At 28.7% G+C, this 24,271-nt stretch overlaps 1 protein-coding gene across 9 annotated transcripts in view; it reads left to right on the top strand.

Moving 5' to 3' along the window:
• Positions 1-235: 235 nt before the first annotated feature.
• The window catches only part of LOC119607143 (putative uncharacterized protein DDB_G0282133), a 92,444-nt gene continuing 68,408 nt past the window's right edge, over positions 236-24,271 (top strand). The window contains exons 1-2 of one of the 9 annotated variants that reach the window (XM_037960935.1): positions 236-467; positions 2,651-3,681. In XM_037960935.1, coding sequence (XP_037816863.1) covers positions 3,393-3,681 — 289 coding nt within the window. In that variant the 5' untranslated portion in view covers positions 236-467; positions 2,651-3,392. Of the gene's footprint in view, positions 660-2,611; positions 3,682-24,271 lie in introns of all 9 variants that reach the window. The other 8 variants (XM_037960944.1, XM_037960942.1, XM_037960941.1 and 5 more) reach the window with 8 other exon arrangements.

Below are 24,271 nucleotides of genomic sequence, written 5' to 3'. Positions count from 1 at the left end.
GTGCTAACGGTGTTCGTTCATACAAGTGTTGGTCACAAAGGATGACAACAACAACAGCAGCAACAAGAGAATATAAATAATTGGAAGGATATACAAAATAGCGGCTATTCTATACAGCTCAACACAACTCTGCTCAGCACAACTCATACATGTACGTGCACATACGTTACAACACTATACTCATTTTTATATATTAATAATGTTATGGAAGGTTTCAAAGTTAGTTGGTATTTAAACACGGTAAAAGAATGAGCTAAAAAATAAAATAAAAAGAAAAATAAATCTGAAACGCCAGGAAATCAATGATAAAATTTATGAAAAAGTATTAATAGAATTGAAATAAATTCATATACTAAATAGTGTAATATATACATATAAAAAAGAAACTTAAATTAACACTACTTAATTAAAATCAATTTAAACTTAAATAAATAGTTAAATTTACTCAAAAAATCAAACAAAAAATTGTAAGAATATGTTTTTCTTTAAATAAAAATTCAACCTTAAAGTTTAAAATAAAACCTTTTAAAATATATATTAAATTGCTTATGTTTAGCCCAAAATATCTTGCAAGTGTATTTTTAAAATAATAACAAAATTATAATGATGTTATAAAATCGTTTAAACCCCCAAGAAAGTGAAAAATCACGTCCATTTATGTAAATATAAAGCAATTTCTTATTATTCATACGCCGTGTAGGCCCTGTGAATGTTCTGTTACTTTGTGTGTTTGTTGTTTCCGTTTTATTTTCGTTCTTTTTTTTTTTTAATTAAACTTTAGTTACTGAAAGCAACTGTTTGTTAGAGTATTTGTGGGGGAAGTGAAATAAAATTAAATATATTTTTTCTAAACTACTTGATTTGCCAAACTGCACAGTGGGTCTGAGATGTGAAATAAATATAAATAAAATTAAAATAAAATGTTTCAGTGTTTAAGAAAAGAAAAGCAAGTGAATATGAAGTTGTGAATTGCTCATATATAGTTAAGAAATTTCTTGTCTTTTATGAAAATTTCAGCATTATTATTGACAAACTGATTTTTCTTTTAGATCTGTAATAGGTAATTTTTAACTGAATGTTTAATGATTTTTATGCTGAGTTGTTTTATTTGTAATTTATTTTTCGGTGATTAAAATTTGATAAAAATTTCTCACTAATTTAGTTTAATTTGTAATAAACAATTATTTAATGATGTAACATGACTTCAATTTATATGAAATTTATTTTTATTAAATTTTTCTTTATACCTATAATTTTGATGACAGGATTACACATTTTTAAGTTTTTAAGCAGATTCATTAAGGTGATTTTCAGGAGGTGGTCTTATAGGGAAGCTTTCGCACATAGAAAAGTTGATATGCTTGTGAAACTAGAGTCCATTTATAGCAATTCTGCATAATACGTTTTTTATAATCAGCTCTTATGTCCTTATGAAAGGACTTTAAATTTCAAAGAACTGACAATTTCAAACAAATATTTTAATTATTTGTATGTGTTACATTATGCTCATATTGGTATCATAAGAAAGCTGGGAGTCGGTACATTCTATTTATATTATTTATTTGACTCACTTAGACAAAAAATCTAAAAAGAAATTAAATTTAAAAAGGGTATAATTTTCAAAACAAAAATTTTTAAATTCTTTTTTTGAAAAATTTTCTTAAAGCTTCCAATTCATTTTTAATCCTGATGAATTGAAATAAATAATATTACTTTGTAGCAGAGATTTTTAGCTTCATTTGATATTAATACCAAATTTTGTATATAAATTTGGAATTCCATCTTTTGAAATCGTATACCCTTTAAACATTAAGGTCCTTTTATAGGGACATAAGAGCTGATTATGAAAAACTGAGTACACAGCGTTAATACAAATGGCCCATGGTTTCCTATACACATAGATTTTTTCATGAAAGGAAGCAATTTTTGAATTTTATGTCTGATGTTATTTTTTCCAGATTTGAAAATTGGAAGAAATGAAAAAAAAGTTTTAAAATAAAAAGCTAAATTATTAAAATGTACTATAGTGAAGGGTACAAACGATTCGTCATAGTCGAATTTAGAACTTTTACTTCTTCTCTTTTGTGTTCACTATGTTCATTTTTAATCAATCGTAAGACGTATTTTTGGTGATAATTCAATAAAATTTTGTGTATAATTATTCTATTCTCAGTCTATTATTTCATTTAGTATCCATAAAAATGTACCGCTGGAACTGACTATAATTTCTTACTTTTTTATTTATTTCAATATATTAATTATAAACTTAAAAACGGTCACTTTATACAGTATTGAAATCAAATTCAATATATTACAACATGTTTCATCATGTTTAATATGAAGAAAGGTTCGTAGAATCAGGATCTGATTTGGGCGCTGTTCAAAATTTCAATATATAAACCCTTTCCTCATAATTTGTATTTACAATTTGTGTTATAAACCTATGATAAAATAAAAATTAGATTATGATTAAGGCCATTAACAGTATCAGGGCGTTGAAGTGTTTTTCGAATAATTAAATGATATGAAAGCTTAAATCAAAAGTATACCGATACAAAAAAAATTCTTAAATTCAAACAAAATTCTTTATCCTACGACCCACTGTGCATAGATGTTGCATGTTTTTAACATATAACAAATGACCGCCTAGAGAGACAATTTAACAAGATTTTACTATAAAAATAGCACAGAAATTAAAAAATAAACTCTAACAGCAAATAATAAGAAGCAGTAAATTGTGGCAAAATACGTGAAAGTTTTATTCTGTTTGAAAATAAAACAAAAAGAGCACAACTCTAACAATATTGGCAAGTGCTAAAACTTAATGTTAAAAATAAAAAAACAAACTCGAACAGACAAACTAGCAAATACATACATAATCAATTAAATGGCCTAACAGGCATTGCAAGATTGCAATATAGTATCAAAAATACAAGGATACTTTAACATTCATAGCACTACTCATACAGACATACTTATCACACCCAATATACAAAGTTTACGTGCCAGCAGTAACTGAAATATACAATTAATTTAAATTTAAATTAAAACGTGTCTCTGTCAGAATAACTTGTTCATCTTATTGCGGTTAATTCAATTCAATCATTCATACATTCAGTCATACATATGGTCCTTGGTCGTGGTTATTTCCCTTAAAGTTAAATTATAACAAGTGCTAGTATTTGCGGTTTTGGGTGGTAAATATATTTGTACCAAAACTTATCTCTACTTGTTTTCCCAAAAGCTATTTCACCTCGCTGATATATAAATATTAAAATTAAAAAAAAAAAATAAATAAGTAAAAAAGCTAAAAAAAATTATATATTAAAAAAATATAAAACTTAATTTTTTTTTGTATTAAATACGTGTCATTGTGCGTTGTGAAATGGACAATGTGTGACATTAACTGCATATGGTTGTTTAATCTACTTGTGGCAGTTGTTTTAATATTACTACAACAACAGCAACATGTTGTTGGTAGTAGACAAGTGCAACAACAACAACAAAATTTACAACAGCATAACTACATATCGCCATACGATGGTATATCATCATATGCTGCTGCAGCTGCGGCAAACTATCTTCGTCGCACCTCCTCTTTGTCATCCTCTCAGTCACATAATGTGGTGAAACGTGAGATAAAACATGACAAAAATACGGATTTTATTTCATATTTAAATGGTAAGTTTAACATTGAAAATGAAGAAGAAAATAAAAAATTAATATGTATTTACGAAGAAAAATATACTTATTTTACATTTACGCTGTATTTATTAAACATTTCAGTTTTTACTGGTTTACATTTTATGTTATATTTAATGAGAATTAAAAATTCATTCTCCAAATGAAAGATGCATATTATACAAATAATATTATATTAAAGTTCAGAATGTGTTTTTATTCAGTACGGTCTATAGGCTAGTCTAGTCTATAGTCTAGTCTATAGTCTATTCTATAGTCTAGTCTATAGCCTAGTCTATAGTCTAGTCTATAGTCTAGTCTATAGTCTAGTCTATAGTCTAGTCTATAGTCTAATCTATGGTCTAGTCTATAGTCTAGTCTATAGTCTAGTCTATAGTCTAGTCTATAGTCTAGTCTAGTCTATAGTCTAGTCTATATCTAGTCTAGTCTAGTCTATAGTCTAGTCTATAGTCTAGTCTATAGTCTAGTCTATAGTCTAGTCTATAGTCTAGTCTATATTCTAGTCTATAGTCTAGTCTATAGTCTAGTCTATAGTCTAGTCTATAGTCTAGTCTATAGTCTAGTGACAACATTCATTTTCACCCCTCTGCAAAAACCTATTTAGTCACTTTCCTACGTTCCACAGTGGGGCAGAATGGAAATTTTTTGGAAATAAATCTGGCATTTCTAAACGGCTGATCCGATCGGGATAAAATTTGGCGTGAGCGTAGCCAAGGAGTATTCGAGTTTAAGTTTTGAAGATGAACCCTGCAGATGCCCCAGGGACGGCGCTGTGGCGGCTCAAAGTAGGGTACCTACGACATGTAAAATTTTTAAACTCGTGCCATTTTTTTGTTTTTCACCCAAATACAAAGATTTTTATATTTTGTGAAAGCGCTCGACGAGATCTTGAAAAAACATGCTTGGTCATACTACTTATCTCTTATAATATCCGAGTTATAGGCATTTAAAAATTTAGTGATACAAAATTTACCATACCTTGGTCCGCCTTTTTTTGAATACCGGGCGTAATTTTGGACCAAATGGACTCTTGTTAGTTAGACAACAAAATTTCCAATAATATACAAAAAATTTCAGATCAATATCGTTTACAGATCCAAAAATATACGTTTTTTAATTTAAAAATTCAAAAAATTTTAGATTTTTGGCGTTTTTTTGCCAAAAATGTGTCTTAACTCTTTTATTAATAAAATAAAATTTTTATTAAGAACATATAACAATTTTATAGTTTTCTAAAAGGTATCTTTACGCAGAACGCTTTGGCGTAAAAAACTTGTCCTATTTTTTGAAAATGTTGCCACTGCGTCCTTCCGAATATGACCTATTTTTTATCAAAACTTCAACTTTGGGCGACATGTTCTAAAATCCCAAAGCTGGGATCAGAAAACTGAAAGCAGTTTTGGAAACCTCAATATGTTTTCTATTTACTCCAAAAGTATTTTCCCAGCCCTGAAAGAAATGTGGACCCTATGGGCAAAAAAGTAAAAAATCCCATTTTTGGGATTTTCATTCCTATTTTTGGGAATTGCGGGATGCCCTTTGACCTTTTCAATTTTTTTTTTGCATATTCTTATTTGAAATGACAAATTTAACAAGCGTTGAAAATTTCATTGAGTTTTGTTCATAAATAAAGATTTTGTCATATATTACATATTTGTTTAATTTCTAAAACTATGATTTATATCAAAATTTTAATAGGATCGCAGATAGCTACAACAATTTAGTCCATATTTATCCCTTAATATCATTTTTTAGTTAGATATGGAAATTCTCGACCCTTTACAAAAAATTTCAAGCCAATATCTCAATTACATTCAAAAATATGTTCATTTAAACCTGTGTCCTTTAATTTCATCTTTTTCATATTTTAGTATTAAGTATGACAGAACATACATTTGGTGTTGAATAAAATATTTGGACAATTTTTAAAAATTATTTAGTTAATTATTTTATTATAATATTGTATATAAAATAAAAAAAATTATAATTTTATTATGAGCCACGCACAACAACACCTAAATCACCCTACACAAATTACCTTTCCCGCCCACCGAAATATAAAACACAATTTAATACAATATCATCAGTTAGTATAATAGCTTTTTTTATTTGAACTGTTTATCTTAAACATAATACAATTAATTCTTACAACCTACTTATATAGTTAATTCCTAACACTACTTATTTTCTATAAAATAATCTGTCATATCGGTATACATATCTAGAAGGTAATATAAGTCCTTTAAATCTTCCTTGTTTTGAGATGATAGAGTTTCATAACAAATCCATCTTTTTCGCATAGTTGAAAGAACAGGATCAGAAGATAGAAGTAAACTATTAAAAATATCTTCATTCTGTGATTGCCTGGAGCATTTTCTTGAGCTGAATAGTTGAACATGCTTAAAATCTCGATTCCTCGCTTCCTGGGCTTCTTCTGTTAACTCTCCAAGTGGAAGAATATTCGATTCAATTATTATTTGACCATGACACAATACTTTGTGTACTGTTGGTGTTAGTTCCCTCCATGGATACAGAGATACAAGTAATTTAGAAATTTCAGATGTGTATTCCCCAAATCAATTTTCATTAATTTTATGTTTACTATTCGGTGCCATTAAAATAGTTTTAACTCTTCGAAGCAACTCCTTGTCGATTCCAGTTATTTTTGAAGTAATTTCAAAATCACGAAAAAACCTTCTCGACGTATTACCGTCATTTGTACTACCGCAACTTGAAAGTGGTTTGTCGATGTTTAATCCCATCTGAACTTTAAATTCTTCTTGGATTCTGCTTTTTCCGCAGCTCTCAGTTCTTTCAATTCTTCATTATTTTTTGTTGATTTAGTAGGATAGTTTGTTTTTTTTCCTGGATCGCCTTGTATTATGGTAATATATTGTGTCCTTTTTCATGCAGAGCTTTCCTTAATATTTGGTACTTATTTCGACTGAGAGCCAGTTCCAACATAAGCGCTATTGCTTCCTCTTCAGTAAAATTTGATTATGATGTTGGAGTTGGTATACTTTCCACAATTCGCTTAAGTCGTTTTGGTGATGCATTAGGAAGAATAGTTGCAATATGTACGATATCCATATGTTGGTTTTCCTTTTTCAGCATTTCGTTAAATGTATCAGCAATTTCCTCATTTGAGATTGAAAAAAGTTTTTGTGTGACCCTCTTTTTTTTACCTTGAACATAAGTCTTCGTATGACTTGCAAGGCGCTCCTATTGATGTGTTGTAAGTTGAGATTTCCGTAGTAGTTTCCATCCAACTACAAAATTTTAATCGAAATTTCTTTTGATTTCCATCCACAGACTTACTTTTTACATCAAAAAGTTTTAAAAAGTTTTCAATTTTTGATATGCCTGTTTTATCTACTTTTCTACTATATGTAGTTTTTATATAATTTGAAATGTCTTCAATTCTTTCTGGCCCTTTTGAAGATATACTCCATAAAACGGAACACAACTCTTCGTACTTTAATGTAATCTTCATTGTAGATTTATTAAATATGGTACTTAAAAGCTGAGAAGTTTACTTATATACCAATTCTTGTCATTTCCGATACAGGTATTCCAAAGTAAAAAATTACGAATTGTCTACCTATTAACATTTAGGACTATATTACTATAACCTGTAATTCAGTCATTGATATTTCTTATTAGTGAATGAATCGAAATTATCATTACCTGTATATTTTTACCTACATGATCATAAACGAAACAGAACGAAATGATCTGTCGAAAAAATGTAGGTAAAAAATAGTTATAAATTTTTGAAAATTTAAGCATAATAGGACCTTTCAATTATAAGGATAAGCAAGCAAATAGAAAATAGGTAAATATAAGATTTAAATATGTGCTGTCATACTTAATACTAAAATATGAAAAAGATGAAATTAAAGGACACAGGTTTAAATGAACATATTTTTGAATGTAATTGAGATATTGGCTTGAAATTTTTTGTAAAGTGTCGAGAATTTCCATATCTAACTAAAAAATGATATTAAGGGATAAATATGGACTAAATTGTTGTAGCTATCTGCGATCCTATTAAAATTTTGATATAAATCATAGTTTTAGAAATTAAACAAATATGTAATATATGACAAAATCTTTATTTATGAACAAAACTCAATGAAATTTTCAACGCTTGTTAAATTTGTTCAACAAATTGAAAAGGTCAAAGGGCATCCCGCAATTCCCAAAAATAGGAATGAAAATCCCAAAAATGGGATTTTTTACTTTTTTGCCCATAGGGTCCACATTTCTTTCAGGGCTGGGAAAATACTTTTGGAGTAAATAGAAAACATATTGAGGTTTCCAAAACTGCTTTCAGTTTTCTGATCCCAGCTTTGGGATTTTAGAACATGTCGCCCAAAGTTGAAGTTTTGATAAAAAATAGGTCATATTCGGAAGGACGCAGTGGCAACATTTTCAAAAAATAGGACAAGTTTTTTACGCCAAAGCGTTCTGCGTAAAGATACCTTTTAGAAAACTATAAAATTGTTATATGTTCTTAATAAAAATTTTATTTTATTAATAAAAGAGTTAAGACACATTTTTGGCAAAAAAACGCCAAAAATCTAAAATTTTTTGAATTTTTAAATTAAAAAACGTATATTTTTGGATCTGTAAACGATATTGATCTGAAATTTTTTGTATATTATTGGAAATTTTGTTGTCTAACTAACAAGAGTCCATTTGGTCCAAAATTACGCCCGGTATTCAAAAAAAGGCGGACCAAGGTATGGTAAATTTTGTATCACTAAATTTTTAAATGCCTATAACTCGGATATTATAAGAGATAAGTAGTATGACCAAGCATGTTTTTTCAAGATCTCGTCGAGCGCTTTCACAAAATATAAAAATCTTTGTATTTGGGTGAAAAACAAAAAAATGGCACGAGTTTAAAAATTTTACATGTCGTAGGTACCCTACTTTGAGCCGCCACAGCGCCGTCCCTGGGGCATCTGCAGGGTTCATCTTCAAAACTTAAACTCGAATACTCCTTGGCTACGCTCACGCCAAATTTTATCCCGATCGGATCAGCCGTTTAGAAATGCCAGATTTATTTCCAAAAAATTTCCATTCTGCCCCACTGTGCGTTCTTCACTTCGTTCTAATAACGAAAATATATAGTCTAGTCTATAGTCTAGTCTATAGTCTAGTCTATGGTCTAGTCTATAGTCTAGTCTATAGTCTAGTCTATAGTCTAGTCTATAGTCTAGTCTATAGTCTAGTCTATAGTCTAGTCTATAGTCTAGTCTATAGGCTAGTCTATAGTCTAATCTATAGTCTAGTCTATAGTCTAGTCTATAGTCTAGTCTATAGTCTAGTCTATAGTCTAGTCTATAGTCTAGTCTAGTAGTCTAGTCTAGTTAGTCTAGTCTAGTCTAGTCTAGTCTATAGTCTAGTCTATAGTCTAGTCTATAGTCTAGTCTATAGTCTATCTAAGTCTAGTCTATAGTCTAGTCTATAGTCTAGTCTATAGTCTAGTCTATAGTCTAGTCTATAGTCTAGTCTATAGTCTAGTCTATAGTCTAGTCTATAGTCTAGTCTATAGTCTAGTCTATAGTCTAGTCTATAGTCTAGTCTATAGTCTAGTCTATAGTCTAATCTATAGGTCTAGTCTATAGTCTAGTCTATAGTCTAGTCTATAGTCTAGTCTATAGTCTAGTCTATAGTCTAGTCTATAGTCTAGTCTATAGTCTAGTCTATAGTCTAGTCTATAGTCTAGTCTATAGTCTAGTCTATAGTCTAGTCTATAGTCTAGTCTATAGTCTAGTCTATAGTCTAGTCTATAGTCTAGTCTATAGTCTAGTCTATAGTCTAGTCTATAGTCTAGTCTATAGTCTAGTCTATAGTCTAGTCTATAGTCTAGTCTATAGTCTAGTCTAGTCTAGTCTAGTCTAGTCTAGTCTAGTCTAGTCTATAGGTCTAGTCTATAGTCTAGTCTATAGTCTAGTCTATAGTCTAGTCTATAGTCTAGTCTATAGTCTAGTCTATAGTCTAGTCTATAGTCTAGTCTATAGTCTAGTCTATAGTCTAGTCTATAGTCTAGTCTATAGTCTAGTCTATAGTCTAGTCTATAGTCTAGTTGACAACATTCATTTTCACCCCTCTGCAAAAACCTCTTTAATCACTTTCCTACATTCTTTACTTCGTTCTAATAACGAAAACCTTTTTCGTGGGTTATTTGGGTGCAAAAACCCTCTGCGCGATATCGATTTTTGTATAGTAATCTATAACAAGTGTTTACATCAAAAATTACCAAATTTATACTTCTTTTTGTAATTTTAATTATGTTTCGAGTAAATATCTAAAACTCTTAAGCATTTGCATCGGAAACTTTTTAACTCTCGGGAAAAAGTGACATACTTTTACAACGTATTTTTTTATGCTCTATGTGGAATGGATAGAGCCGATTTGAAGCTTTCAAAATTGCGAAAAATGTTATGACCCTAACGTATATATGCAAAGATTTTGTGTATTTTTTATACTTTATTATAATACAACAGTTTGAGTTAAACTTCACATTAAAGCTCATGGGAGTTTTATTTGCAATTTTCATAAAGTTTTTAATTCAGTTTTCATTAAAGTTCAAAATATTATTTCCTCTGGCTTTAAAAGAAAACATCATAAGTATTATGTAAATAAATTGTGGAATTGTACTTAAATTCTTAATTTACGATATTTTTTGTTCTTGCTTTTTTTTGTTATTCTAATTGCCTTGAGTGTTAATTATTTGCAACAACAGTTTTATTTATTATTCATATTATGTACAAAATTTATTGTTGTATAGTTATGTATACTTAAGAAAAATGTGTTTTTTTGAAACGAAATAAATTTTGGTAATTAAGCCTAGTGTAGTATGTATTTATATGAATGTCTTAGTTTGCTTAATATTTTTACAAATATGTATATATTTGGCAAATTGTATGATTACCTTTCATTTAAACTACAATAATAAATAATAAATTTTGTTAGAATTACAATTTATATTATAATGGACAAAAAAGATATTTTATAATCACAATAAATAAAGATAAAGATATATTAATAACAACAATCTTAATATGACTTCAATTAAAAGATATAATAAACTATTTACTATCAAAATAAAAAGTAATTGTGCATTCAATTCTTTAAACTGTTTTAAATTTAAATTAATACAAATTAAAATAAATTTTAAACAAATAATAAGTTGTTTCTTAATTTAAAGTTTTTCATGTTTAGGGCAATTTTTAATTCAATAAATTATTAAATGAATGTATGCATTAGATTTCTAAGAGGAGATACATATTCAATAAAAAATAAATCGGCTATATCCGACAACACCACAAAAGTTTTAAAGAAACAGTTCTAATGTGTCAATTTGTAAGAGGTTTTTGAATCATTTATTTAAGGCTGTTGTCAGAGTGATGTACAAGCAATGCGAAGCTTTGCGCTTCAAACCGTTCCTTGTGTTTCCCATGTGTTATGCCAGAGTGAAAGCGAAACTTGATGCGAGAAAACACAAGCAAAAGTTTGTAGCGCAAAGCTTCGCATCTCTTGCAGCAGGCACTCTGACATCAGCCTAATTCCAAAAGTAAAGCTAGATGGAACTGATGATCACATAATTTATCAGTTGTTTTTATTTATTATCCATATGAATAGATCCTTTATCATGCAATATTTTTGTTTGTTTCAACAAGTAAGAAAGTATAGTCGGGCTTGGCCGACCATATGATACCCTACACCAGTTATGAATATTAAATGTGATTTATTTTTCATAATAAAGCATTTATCTTGAATATTACCTTGATTCTGATATATTTAAGCAATTTATATGCTCGATAGATTTGTATTTATATAATATTTGTCTGTGCTAAATTTCATTGCAATAACAGTACTAATAAATTAATTGCGGATATTCAAGTCACTTTCTGTAGAGAGTTTTGCATGGGGGCTAGGGTCAAATGAAGTCCGATCATTTCGAAATTCGGCAAGGTCATCAAGGCTTGTATAAAACTTAGTTGTGTGAACTTTCATCGAGATACATTTATATTATACATAATTATGAGCTCAAAAGTCCTTCTCGAGGGGTTCAGCTGTATTCGTCAAAGCAAACGTGTATTCCAAATTTCATCAAATTATCTTGAAAATTGCGACCTGTACTTTGATAACAACGTTTACATGGACACACGGACGGACGGACATCGTTAGATCTACTCAGAAAGTGATTCTGAGTCGATCGGTATACTTTAAGGTGTGTATAGTACTAATATTTTAATGTGTTACAAACATCAGCACAAACGCATAATACCCTTCCCACCATAGTGGTGTAGGGTATAAAAAGCAACTGTTCCTTTTAAGAGGCAAGGTAAGGCAACTTTTAAATTGAAATTAATATTTTTTATAAGATGATTTGTGATGTAGAAACTATATACATTTTTTAATATTAATATAACATTTAACATTTTGCCAATCCCTTTATTTGTATAAGGTATATAAGTAAAAGTATACATACATATGTACATATATTTGAACTTTTTATATACACATGTACTAAGTATGTAAATTCATTTAACATTTATATATCTATGTTGAATAAAAATATAAAATAAATATTTTCATTACATTGTAAAATAATATATTGTATTTTAATAGCTTTTCAAGACACAGAATAGGGCAAAATGTAATTCTTGATTATATCTTGTTTGATAATAACACACACACACACTGACCATGTACAACGTATGAAAATTATATTAAATTTAATAATTTGAATTAACTTTAAATTTAAATTAACTGAATATACATTAGGGTATAACTTTTATAAAATTTTTTAAAATTTCAAATAGGCTCTACCCATTCCACACAGAGTATATAAAAGTACGTCGAAAAATAATATCACTTTTTTGCGAGCGTTAAAAAAGTTTCCAAGGTAAACCCTTTAAAGTTTTCGATATTTACTCTAAAGAAAATTTTACACTTTTTTATACAAAATCGGACATTTTTAATATAAACAAGTGTCATTATTTGATGCACCACATCACACGGCTTAGTATCCAAACATGTATACTAGGGTATTCAATTATTCGGGTTTTTCACTTATTCGGTTTATTTGACAAATAATTATTTGAGGTTTTATGTTAGCCGGTTAATAATTGGATAATTCAAAATTATTCGGTTAATCGAATAAAAGAAAAATGAATGTTTTTTTTATTAATTCTGTTGCTTTTTTACATTATTTTTCTTCCTATAACAAACAAAGTATAATTTTCCACTTCTTTGAGTTCAAATCTATGTATATTTTTTAATTAAGTTCGTTCTCAAATATTCGAAATTATATCTTTTCATGTGAATTTCTTTCCTATATAAAGAAATTAAGTTAATTAATTTTATGTTTTTGAGATTTTTCAACGAGTTCCAAAATTCATACGTTCCATTGAATTAGTGTATAACTGATGCTGAAGAACTTATTAGAAATTCTTAAAAAACACAACAATGTTCTTCAAAACTGGTTGTAGAAGTAAGGGGGATTTCCAAGATTGCCTCTCAAGAATCTAAAGTGTTTCTTTACGAATACATTCTAGAAGTAGGTAAATTAGAACAAATTCCTAAAATGTTTCCGAAGTATTGTTATTGAAATCATCAAATAAATTTTCTTCATTATTGAAAATAATTAAAAAATTAATAAAGGAAGAAATTTTATTATAAAAATATTGAATTTTCTATAAAATATATAGCAATTTTACTGTTACAAGTAATTTTTTCTTAATCGGTTATTTGATAGAAATTATCGGTTTGTTATTTGAAATTTGGCAATTTAAATTCATTCGAACGATTAATCGTCAAAAATTGATCGATTAACCGATCGACGATTAATCGTTTGAATACCCTAATGTATACTATTAAAATTCATCAAAATTTGTTTCTGAATGATTTTAGAAAATCGATTTGCCACGGAAGGTTTTTGCACCAAAATGATGCGATAAACTGATTTTCGTCATTAGAACACTATTGGAGCACCACGTAGTGATAGGGCCTAATATTGGTTATATGTAACATTTTCATACATAAGACAATAATGTATAATTTTAACGAATTGAAAGAATAATGTAGAACTACTGCAACATGCTGCAGCAAAATCATTGCATATTTTGAGATAATGAAATTTAAAAAATTTTTAGAAAGAAAAAGTCCGAACAATTTTAGACTATATTCTGGTCTATAGTCTGTACTATAGTTCTGATTTACAGTTTGAACTATAGTATAACCTATTGGAATAGTTTGGTCTATAGTCTAATTATAGTCTGGTCTGTAGTTTGGACTATTATAGTCTGTTGTGTAGTCTGATATATAGTCTGGACTATAGTCTGGTCTATAGCCTGGTCTATAGTTTGGTCTATACTATAGTCTATAATTTATTGAGATTTTCTGAATCTAAATTAATGAATCCATTTCGTTAACTTTAAATAGCAAGATTTGTATCCTAAAAAAATATGGAGTTTTTAGAAAATTTCAACCTATTATTAAGAAGCACACATTCTAATTGATTTAAAAGCGTCACCGATTCTGAAAATCTTCGATACCAATTTAATGATTCGGATCCATGTAAATAAATTGTCGTAAAATTTCCTAAAGATTCAGAGTGTATTGCAGAAATTGGCCTGATTATATTTTTAGTTACGTTATGTGTATCACTAGCTTTTTATGAAATTGTGTATGTGTGTTAATAAAATAAACACCTAAGCTACAAAAACATGGAAAACAAATTTAATATTCTATCTGAGCATACAGACATACTAATATACATAGAACTCTATGAAAACTGTTTAGTGGGTGGGATTATTTATTATTGTAGGAAACAAATATGTACATTCCGCCTGTGTCAATGTATGTGTTTGTATTCATACTTAATAAGTTATTACTTACATACCTGTAGTTCGGGCTGACAGTCCTAAACTAAAACTTTAAACTATGGGTAAAATAACTATTTTCTGAATTTGTTGAGGTCTTCTGAGTATATTAGTTATGTATACTAAAAATACATAACTACTCTGTATATAGGGTTGGATTCTATATTACTAGGAGGCACTTAAATTACTATTGAATTTGAAAAATACTGTCGAAAAGGTATACATCGGCTTCTAGTAAAACTGTAGGTTTATGAGATGTTTTTACTAGAAAATGTAAATTTATTTAATTTTTTTTTTTTGTACACGTATTTTATAAGTACATATATGAAGTAGTATTTAATCATGCATGCTAATATTTTATGCATTGGCAAAAAAAAAAAATATACATACAATTATCAGAATTTCTTCCTATTTTGAAAGTTTATTAATAATGTACCTGAACTTTTTACTAACAATTTTATACATACAGATTTTGTATAGACTAGAAACATGTAACAAACTCTGTAGAAAACTTTTAATAAATCATGTAGGAATATATGATTTGCTTAAAAAGTATTATATAGAGAAGTTTTTACTAGTGCAAACTTCTTAAGTTTATAAATTATATCCATTTTTGTGTTAATATTTTGAATATAAGAACTCACTGCTTTACAGCTACTTTAAGTAAAATGAAATATTAAACTGGAATGTATACAAAAATCAATTAAAATTTAATGAAAAAAAATTATGACTTATGACTTTTTTCTATAATTAAGGTTATATTTATCCTAAAGAATAGTTGCAATAATACATTTGTAAAAATACAAATAATATTTTGTTATTGCATGCCCTCATATGCAATATGATCAAATATTGAAATTTTGCACTATTTTTCACAGTTGGTGGTTAGCAAATATTATGTTATCATTGTGCCAGTTGTATGCTGTTTCCTTTTGTAAATATTTAAATAGAAAAATATTGTATGTAATAGTATTACCAACAAATATGTATTAGAATTACATTTTTATTTATTTGGCACTTCAACCGCTTGCGGAGTTTTTCTCGATTATGGAAAAATTCACACATATAATAAATTTTCCAATTGTAAATAAATGGGGTAAGTTTTTTTCCCCTGTAAACAATATGCAAAACGGAAAAAATTTAATAATATTATTAGCTTTGTTCGTTTCCATTTCCAGTTAAAATTGTAAAATAAACAATATAATAAAAAAACTAGAACAAATTTAAAAAACAACACTCAATGTTTGAATGTGGAAATTGTGAAAAATAACAATACAAATTTTATTAAATTTTCTAGTATGAAAACTACTAACATAGAAGAGCTGCTACAATAGTGCTCATAAAGGTAGCAGAGTTGGGAAGAAAACCGATTTATTTAAGCAATTTATTGACGAAAAACTTATTTTCTAAAAGAGGCTTTGTATGGGGGATAGGAGCGAATGTGGAACGGTCCCGATAAAATGGGCTGAATAGATTTCTATTTATATAATATTTGTGTATGCTAAATTTCATTGCAATAACAGTGCTAATAAATGAATTGCGGATATTCAAGTCACTTTCTAAAGGGGGCTTTGTGTGGGGGGTCAAATGAAGTCCGATCATTTCGAAATTCGGCAAGGTCATCAAGGCTTGTATAAAACTTAGTTGTGCGAATTTTCATCGAGATACATTTATATTATACATAATTATGAACTCAAAAGCCCTTTTCGGGGGGTTCAGTTGTATGGGGGCTAGGTGAAATCATGGACCTATTTTCAATAGGCTTCGTCCTTGGGTCAAAACAAACGTGTATTCCAAATTTCATCGAATTATCTTGATAATTGCGACCTGTACTTTGATAACAACGTTTACATGGACACACGGACGGTCGGACGAAAGGACATCGTTAAATCGACTCAGAAAGTGATTCTGAGTCGATCTTTACCCACTTTAAGGTGGGTAAATACTTTACTAATATTTTAATGCGTTACAAACATCAGCACAAATGCATAATACCCTTCCCACTATAGTAGCGTAAGGTATAAAAATCTAGGAGAAATTTCCTCGAAAGACAGAAATTGTAATATTTATAATTCTCTAAGGGATTTCTCATATTTACAAGAAGTTAACAGATTTGTAATGGAAAATTAAAGCAGATTTGTAAACATAATAGAGAATTTTTATAAGAATCCCTAAGAGAGATACTTAAAACTAAATTTTGTTATTTTATAATTCTCAAAATGTATATTTCCCTAGAAATTATCCTAGTCCCCATAATAGGTTTTACATTAAGTGGAATTACTCGAAATATTATCTCTTTTTAAATGTAATATATAGGGCTATAAATAAATTCTAATTTGAATATTTTTCATCATAAACTACAACACTAGTGCTATAATTTTTGCAAAATAATACTAAAAAAACTAACAAATTTTATCGTACACATATTTTACTCTTAGAAAACACTCCATACATATGTATAAATTTCACAATAAATAGTATTTCCTAATAAAAAACAACTACAACTATCGATTACCACTACAGTCCTGTTACAATAACACTAATATAAACGTAAAATTGTGTATTATAGAAGTAAGCAATGCATTCTATGTATGTTATTGTATTACAGTAAACTCTTTGCAAAAAAAAAAAAACTAAAACATACCTTAACCGGAAATCGATCCTAATGTCCGGTTTTAGGAAATGAAAATGTCTTTACTTGCAATTTCAACGGAAATAAGTCTTAGAATGAAAGATGTATTACAAAAGTATAAAGTACATAAAACTAAAAAGTGATGTTAATTTTCAAGTAGCTTTTACTGTTTTATCATAATGTATGTGTGTTTGTGTTTTTTTTATGTATAGTGTCAATTCTATAGATAAACAAATATTTAACATTTGACCACAAATGCCATTATTGCTGCTGCAGTTATTTTCTAAAAACACTAAACAAATCTATGTTGGTTGTCATGTTATGTTACGTTTCGTTTGGCTAAAGGATATTTCTACAATTGCTAAAAATAACAAAAGATAGAAACATATACCAAACTAGTAAGAGTTTTATATTCATTTAAGCCGCACATTATATACCCTATTATGTGCAAATATTAGAAGATGAATCTAAACTTTGTAAGAACTTTTCTCAATGCTTTACCACAATATACTCATTTATAATATTTGTGCTTAATTATATTATCACTAGCTATACCCAATATGCTTCCTAAAAACAAAATAATTTTCTATATTAACATTGTATGGAATGAACCAATCATGAACCATTTTTGCTACTTAGATTCTAGCTCTAATGGTTTCCCAAATTGTTTTATTTAATTCATGTCTTGGTCAAGCGGAACATTAGAGCAAACAAATACCAGTAGGAATCCGTTGCTACAAGGAAGGCTTTAAATTGGGTGATAAAGTGGGCCTGGGGACCTAATCATAACACAAGCTTCCAGACAGAAGTCCGAGCAATAACGGAATGTGTAAATTGGATTAGAATAAATATGGCGCCCATAAGGCTTAATATATTTACCGACAGCCAGAAGGCAATTAGGGCGATATCAGGTGATAGAATTAAATCTAAGACCGTATTGGATTGTAAGAAAGCTTTAACTAAATATTCTCCCAGAGGTATGGTTAACATCATATGGGTATCAGGCCATTCGGGAGTAGTCCGCAACGAAAGGGCGAATATAATAGCTTTAAAGGGAAGGGAGCTCGAGGCAGTTAACCAGTTAACAAACGCAAACCATTCGGCGCAACAAAAGCCCTCTTGGAGTAATGAAACGGTGGATAGAAGCACAAAGATCCTATGGGGCGACCCTGATGAGAGCAAGACTAGAAATCTCCTCAAAATGAGCAAGTCTGAAGTTAGTATGATGGTACGTATTCTGAGTGGACATATCCACAATCCATCCATAATGGCAAAAATATAAATACATAAGTACTTATGTGTATGATTATATGTAAGTCATTATAAGAGTACTTAAAAGTAAAGCAAAATAATGAAAAGTAAGTTATTGTATAAATCACAAATCAATTATGTATTTTTATGTACATATAAATAGTCAATCGCATTCGTTTCCCGATACCAACAGATACCAACCACCGATATAGATTTCAGTTAGAATTATTAAACACGTACATTTGTACTACAATTTCATACGTCAACATTGTTCTGCCAACATATGTATGTGTTAAGCCAATTTGCTTGGTATAAGCTGTTTATTTATTCATATGTATGTATGTATGTTTGTAGGTAAATTTAACAAATATGATCATTTGTATTTTTGGTCTCAATAAATGCATTTTGGCATATCCATGTGTACCGAACACAACTCTAACAAGAACAATGTGCTAAAATTTTATTTTATTTTTCAACGAATAAATATTAGTGACAATAATCGCTGTAGTGTAGTGTTTATAACATTTCCGTTTAAAAATAATAGTTGTTTGGTTGATTTCAATATTTATTATGCAAATATTTTAAATGGAAATACAATATATAAATTAGTATATATATGGTTTAATAACTAATGATAGATATTTTGTTTTTATAACAATATGATTTTGTGGGAATATGTTGTGAAATTTGAAAAAAAAAGGAATTAATTCTTTTTTTATTAATTTTTTCTTAGAAGCAAAAAATTTTCGGATCACAATTTAAAAAACATATTAATTAACAATTCTCAAAATTTTTCAAACTTGTTTTCTTTATATAAATAATAATTTAACTACAAAAGCCTAAACATAACAATCGAACAACCTTATTAAGCCGGCTGTTTAAAGAAACATTTATTTTCCATTAAAAACACTTACTTTTACTTATTATACATTATAATCATACTTAAGTCGTAAGGAATTTATAAATTTATTATTTAATTTCCTTTAGCTCATAAATAATTTCATAATTTAAAAAGCATAAAAAATCAATTTTCTCTTGTCCCTTCTTTTCGCAACTGAATGACTCTATTTGGAAAAATATTCAAAAGTATGAATTGATTCTTATTAGTGTCAATGTCTGTTTGTCTTAAACGCTTGAATGAACTTTCAAAAAGTTGTTTCTTATTACCGAACCAATCGACAGACATAATGTTTAGAGTTTTTTGTATTATTTTCTACCAATATCAATTTCAATTGACTGCCTAGTAGTATAGATTCATATCAGCTGAAGAGTGTCGCAAAAGTTAGGATTGAAAAGTTACATTATCGTTACTATACTATACAAATTGGGTCAATCAGAGAATGTTTGCAGTTAATTAAATTATGTAAATTACTTTACAAAGAATTTATACTTTAAACAAAAAGAAATTGTATATAGAAAAACTCAAATAACAACAACATCAACATTATGATGGTCTTTCTCCATTCATGCCTTTATTTATCCATCTTATAACCAAGTTAATGGCATAATTTATGCGGTAATAGTACAGTAGTCTAACGAGTAATAATGGATGTTAGGACATAGCAACGAACAGTGATGGCAGTTGCGAGTTTTGTAAAGAGGCAGGCTGTAGACAAAGTGTTTTTCATAAATTAGTTAATAGACCATAAATATGATGATGATGTGATATACAGATATGACTATATCTATATGTTTGTATAAATATTTGTAATTGTGTGCATTTATAAGTGTGTTTCTTTGGTACCCTGCAGTTCGAGGTGGTTGTCATGAAATTCGAAAAATGTCTATAATTTTCTATCTACTTTCTACATGTCTGTAGAATAATCCAAAAATATAGCAATTTGAGTAAACCAATTACTTTATAAAAGGGTTACAAATTCATACGTCGCAAAGCTACTGGAAAATACTTAAGGGTCTAAAGACAACAAAAAATAAAAAAAATAAATAACATTAGATTACAAGGTAAATATGCCGACTAGAATGCCAGCCAGAAAAGGGGAAAATGTGTAGTCATTGAATACTTTGAATAATATTTCAAATATTTTCTTTTGTGAACTAATTTAAAGATAAATAAACTTATTTAGGTTAAATTATTTAAGCCGCAAGTGTTTACAAACAAACAAATTATGTTAAAGTAAAAAACATAAATTTAATTTAAGTAACTACAACGTATATTTACTAAATGTTTTAGACATAAATAAAAGCAAAAGCAGACAGTACTACAATATATAATTATTTAACATACATAAATATATTCAGGATCCTGTGTAAATGCTTACTGCATAAATTTTCTACGTCCTGTAAGGCAATTTATTTTCAGTAATTTGTTCAAAGAAAACTTCAAGTAGCAATTTTACTAGAAGTTTATTTGAGATAAAAACATTTGTAAAGTATAGTATTTTATAATTTGTTATATAGTTTTTAGATTTTGTATATCCACTTAATCTGAATGCTTGTTTGATGTACATAGATATTTAAAGAAACGTAATTTTTCATTATAAAAAGTTTTGACTACACATCAGTATTAAATCTCGTCCATAGGTCAGTGTATGTATATAATCTGTATTATAGAAGATTCTATAGTGTTGACTATAGACCGGTCTATAGACTTAACTATAGAAAAGTCTATGGTCTTGACTATATACCAGTCTATAGTCTTGACTATAGACCAGTCTATAGTCTTGACTATAGACCAGTCTATAGTCTTGACTATAGACCAGTCTATAGTCTTGACTATATACCAGTCTATAGTCTTGACTATAGACCAATCTATAGTCTTGACTATAGACAAGTCTATAGTCTTGACTATTGACCAGTCTATAGTCTTAACTATAGACCAGTCTATAGTCTTGACTATACACCAGTCTATAGTCTTAACTATAGACCAGCCTATAGTCTTAACTATAGACCAGTCTATAGTCTTAACTATAGACCAGTCTATAGTCTAGACTATACACCAGTCTATAGTCTTGACTATCGACCAGTCTATAGTCTCTACTATAGACCAGTCTATAGTCTTGACTATATACCAGTCTATAGTCTTGACTATATACCAGTCTATAGTCTTGACTATAGACCACTCTATAGTCTTGACTATAGACCAGTCTATAGTCTTGACTATAGACCAGTCTATAGTCTTGACTATAGACCAGTCTATAGTCTTGACTATAGACCAGTCTATAGTCTTGACTATATACCAGTCTATAGTCTTGACTATAGACCAATCTATAGTCTTGACTATAGATCAATCTATAGTCTTGACTATAGATCAATCTATAGTCTTGACTATAGACCAGTTTATAGTCTTGACTATAGACCAGTCTATAGTCTTGACTATAGACCAGTCTATAGTCTTGACTATAGACCAGTCTATAGTCTTGACTATAGACCAGTCTATAGTCTTGACTATATGCCAGTCTATAGTCTTGACTATATGCCAGTCTATAGTCTTTACTATAGACCAGTCTATAGTCTTAACCACAAACCAGTCTATACTTGACTGTAGACCAGTCTATATTCTTGACTATATATCAGTCTATAGTCCCGACTATAAGCCCAGATATATCCATAATCATAGACCAAGGACTTGACTTAAAAACACAAGATTAAAGCCAATGTTCCATAATACATAAATCATCCAAAAAGAAAAGGAGTAAGCAATAAGAAAGAGAGATAAAAAATGATAGTAAAACAAAAGGAAAAAATTAAGTTGATTATGTTGATGCAAAAAAGCAGATGATGATGTTGCTTGTTTTTGTTTACTAAAGATGAGACTTTATCCTTATTATAATGAAGGAGAAAAACGGAAACAGCAAAAAAGAAGGAGTATAAAATACTAGTGTGGTTCAAGTAGTGGTGGTAAAGGGATAATAAAGTTGAGGGTTGTAGTAGTGGTGTTGGTTTATGTAGTGTTGGTATTTATATTGGTTTATTCATTTATTATTATTCGTTTTTTATTATATTACTTTTTTTTTGGTTATATTCAAGAGAGTTTATTTTCGATTTACTGTTTGGTATTATAAAGGAGTAAGTGAAGTGATAAAGTGCCAATGGTTAATGGCATTTATTGAGCAGAAAAATCTACTTAAAGTCCTACAATAAAAAATAAACTATTAAATCCAAGTACAATAAATACAAATAGGGAACAGTACAAAAAATTTAACTGAATAGCACCACACAGAGATTATTGAATAAGAAAATACTTAAGTGTCAGCAAAAATGAAATAAAAAACACATAAAAAATAAATAGTTGAAAAAATGTATATGTATAATAAATTGGTATATAAACCAAAAACAGAATAAAATTATAAATTGTTCGATTAAGCATGAGGTTAAAAAAAGAATTTTTTGCGCCTGGTAAGAATATAAACAAAAAAATTTTATGCTAATATCAAACCAAGAACTGCAACAGCAATAATAAATAATGGTTTTAACACTTGATTAACCCTGTTGGTAAAAACAACTTCAAAAAAATTACTGCTGAAGTTTGAAAAACAAGAAGTATATATTTTTTTATAAGCAGTCTTTAATATTTTTTTGTCTTTGCTTTTTACTGCTTTTTTTCAGTGTTATTTGTTCTAAACGAGGTTATTTTGCTTTAAGTTAATTTGTTTATAGCAAGACACACCTATTTAATAATAACCCAACCAACAAACAAATTATCCAACAACCCACTAAACAAAACCACCAAACATTCAATACTCAAACCATTAAAGACAACCACGACCTATCCGCTCAACAACCATATTTTACTAAATAAGTACATAATCACCCAGTAGCTTAAGAGGAGTCTGTGTATCCCTTTAAGTCTGAAATTTTACCAAATATCTACTTGATTCACAGAGAAGTCAATTGCCATTTATTATCTTTAGTATTCTATCATTTTAACGCCACCATGTTTTCTAGAGAGAAGTTACTTAATTTTTTTTTTTTCAATTCAGAGTAAATCACTACATATTTAGCAACATAAAGTATAATGTAAAGAACTTCAGTTATCATGGGTATTTATAATTTTTAGCCAAATTCGGGATAGTTACCACAAACTGCTGGAATAATAATAGATATATTCAAACATACAAACAAAACTACAGACATTCTAACAAAACCACACATACAAACATATTTACTTACACCATCACACTCTTCAATTTGCCATGATAACAAACATTAATTTTAAACATAACTGACCTTGAAGCCATTAAAATATAGAAGGTTAAAATGTCAACATGCAAAGGTTATATCAAATAAAAACTACTAACAACAGCAACAACAAAAAAGCAAAATAAAAATGAAAGTTTTCATTTTATTGTTTTTGATATAAAACATGTGGGTGAAAAAAACTTTCTAATTTTTATAGTTCTCTATGGAGAATGGTTATTAAATCATTTTCAACTTGTTTAATATTCAATACTTTAAGGGTGATTTAAAGACAAATACACATCGGTATAGGTCGGATTGAAGTAACTCATGATTGAGGTTTTATAGTTGAAACAAAAACATAGAACTGTACCAGAACTGAATTAGAACTGAACTAGAACTGAACTAGAACTGAACTAGAACTGAACTAGAACTGAACTAGAACTGAACTAGAACTGAACTAGAACTGAACTAGAACTGAACTAGAACTGAACTAGAACTGAACTAGAACTGAACTAGAACTGAACTAGAACTGAACTAGAACTGAACTAGAACTGAACTAGAACTGAACTAGAACTGAACTAGAACTGAACTAGAACTGAACTAGAACTGAACTAGAACTGAACTAGAACTGAACTAGAACTGA

Source organism: Lucilia sericata, unplaced genomic scaffold (genome assembly GCF_015586225.1).
Source record: "Lucilia sericata isolate MDLA Ls3-8-SP2 unplaced genomic scaffold, ASM1558622v1 Contig000662F_arrow, whole genome shotgun sequence".
NCBI lineage: Eukaryota > Metazoa > Arthropoda > Insecta > Diptera > Calliphoridae > Lucilia > Lucilia sericata.
This window is presented reverse-complemented; position numbering and strand designations above follow the sequence as displayed.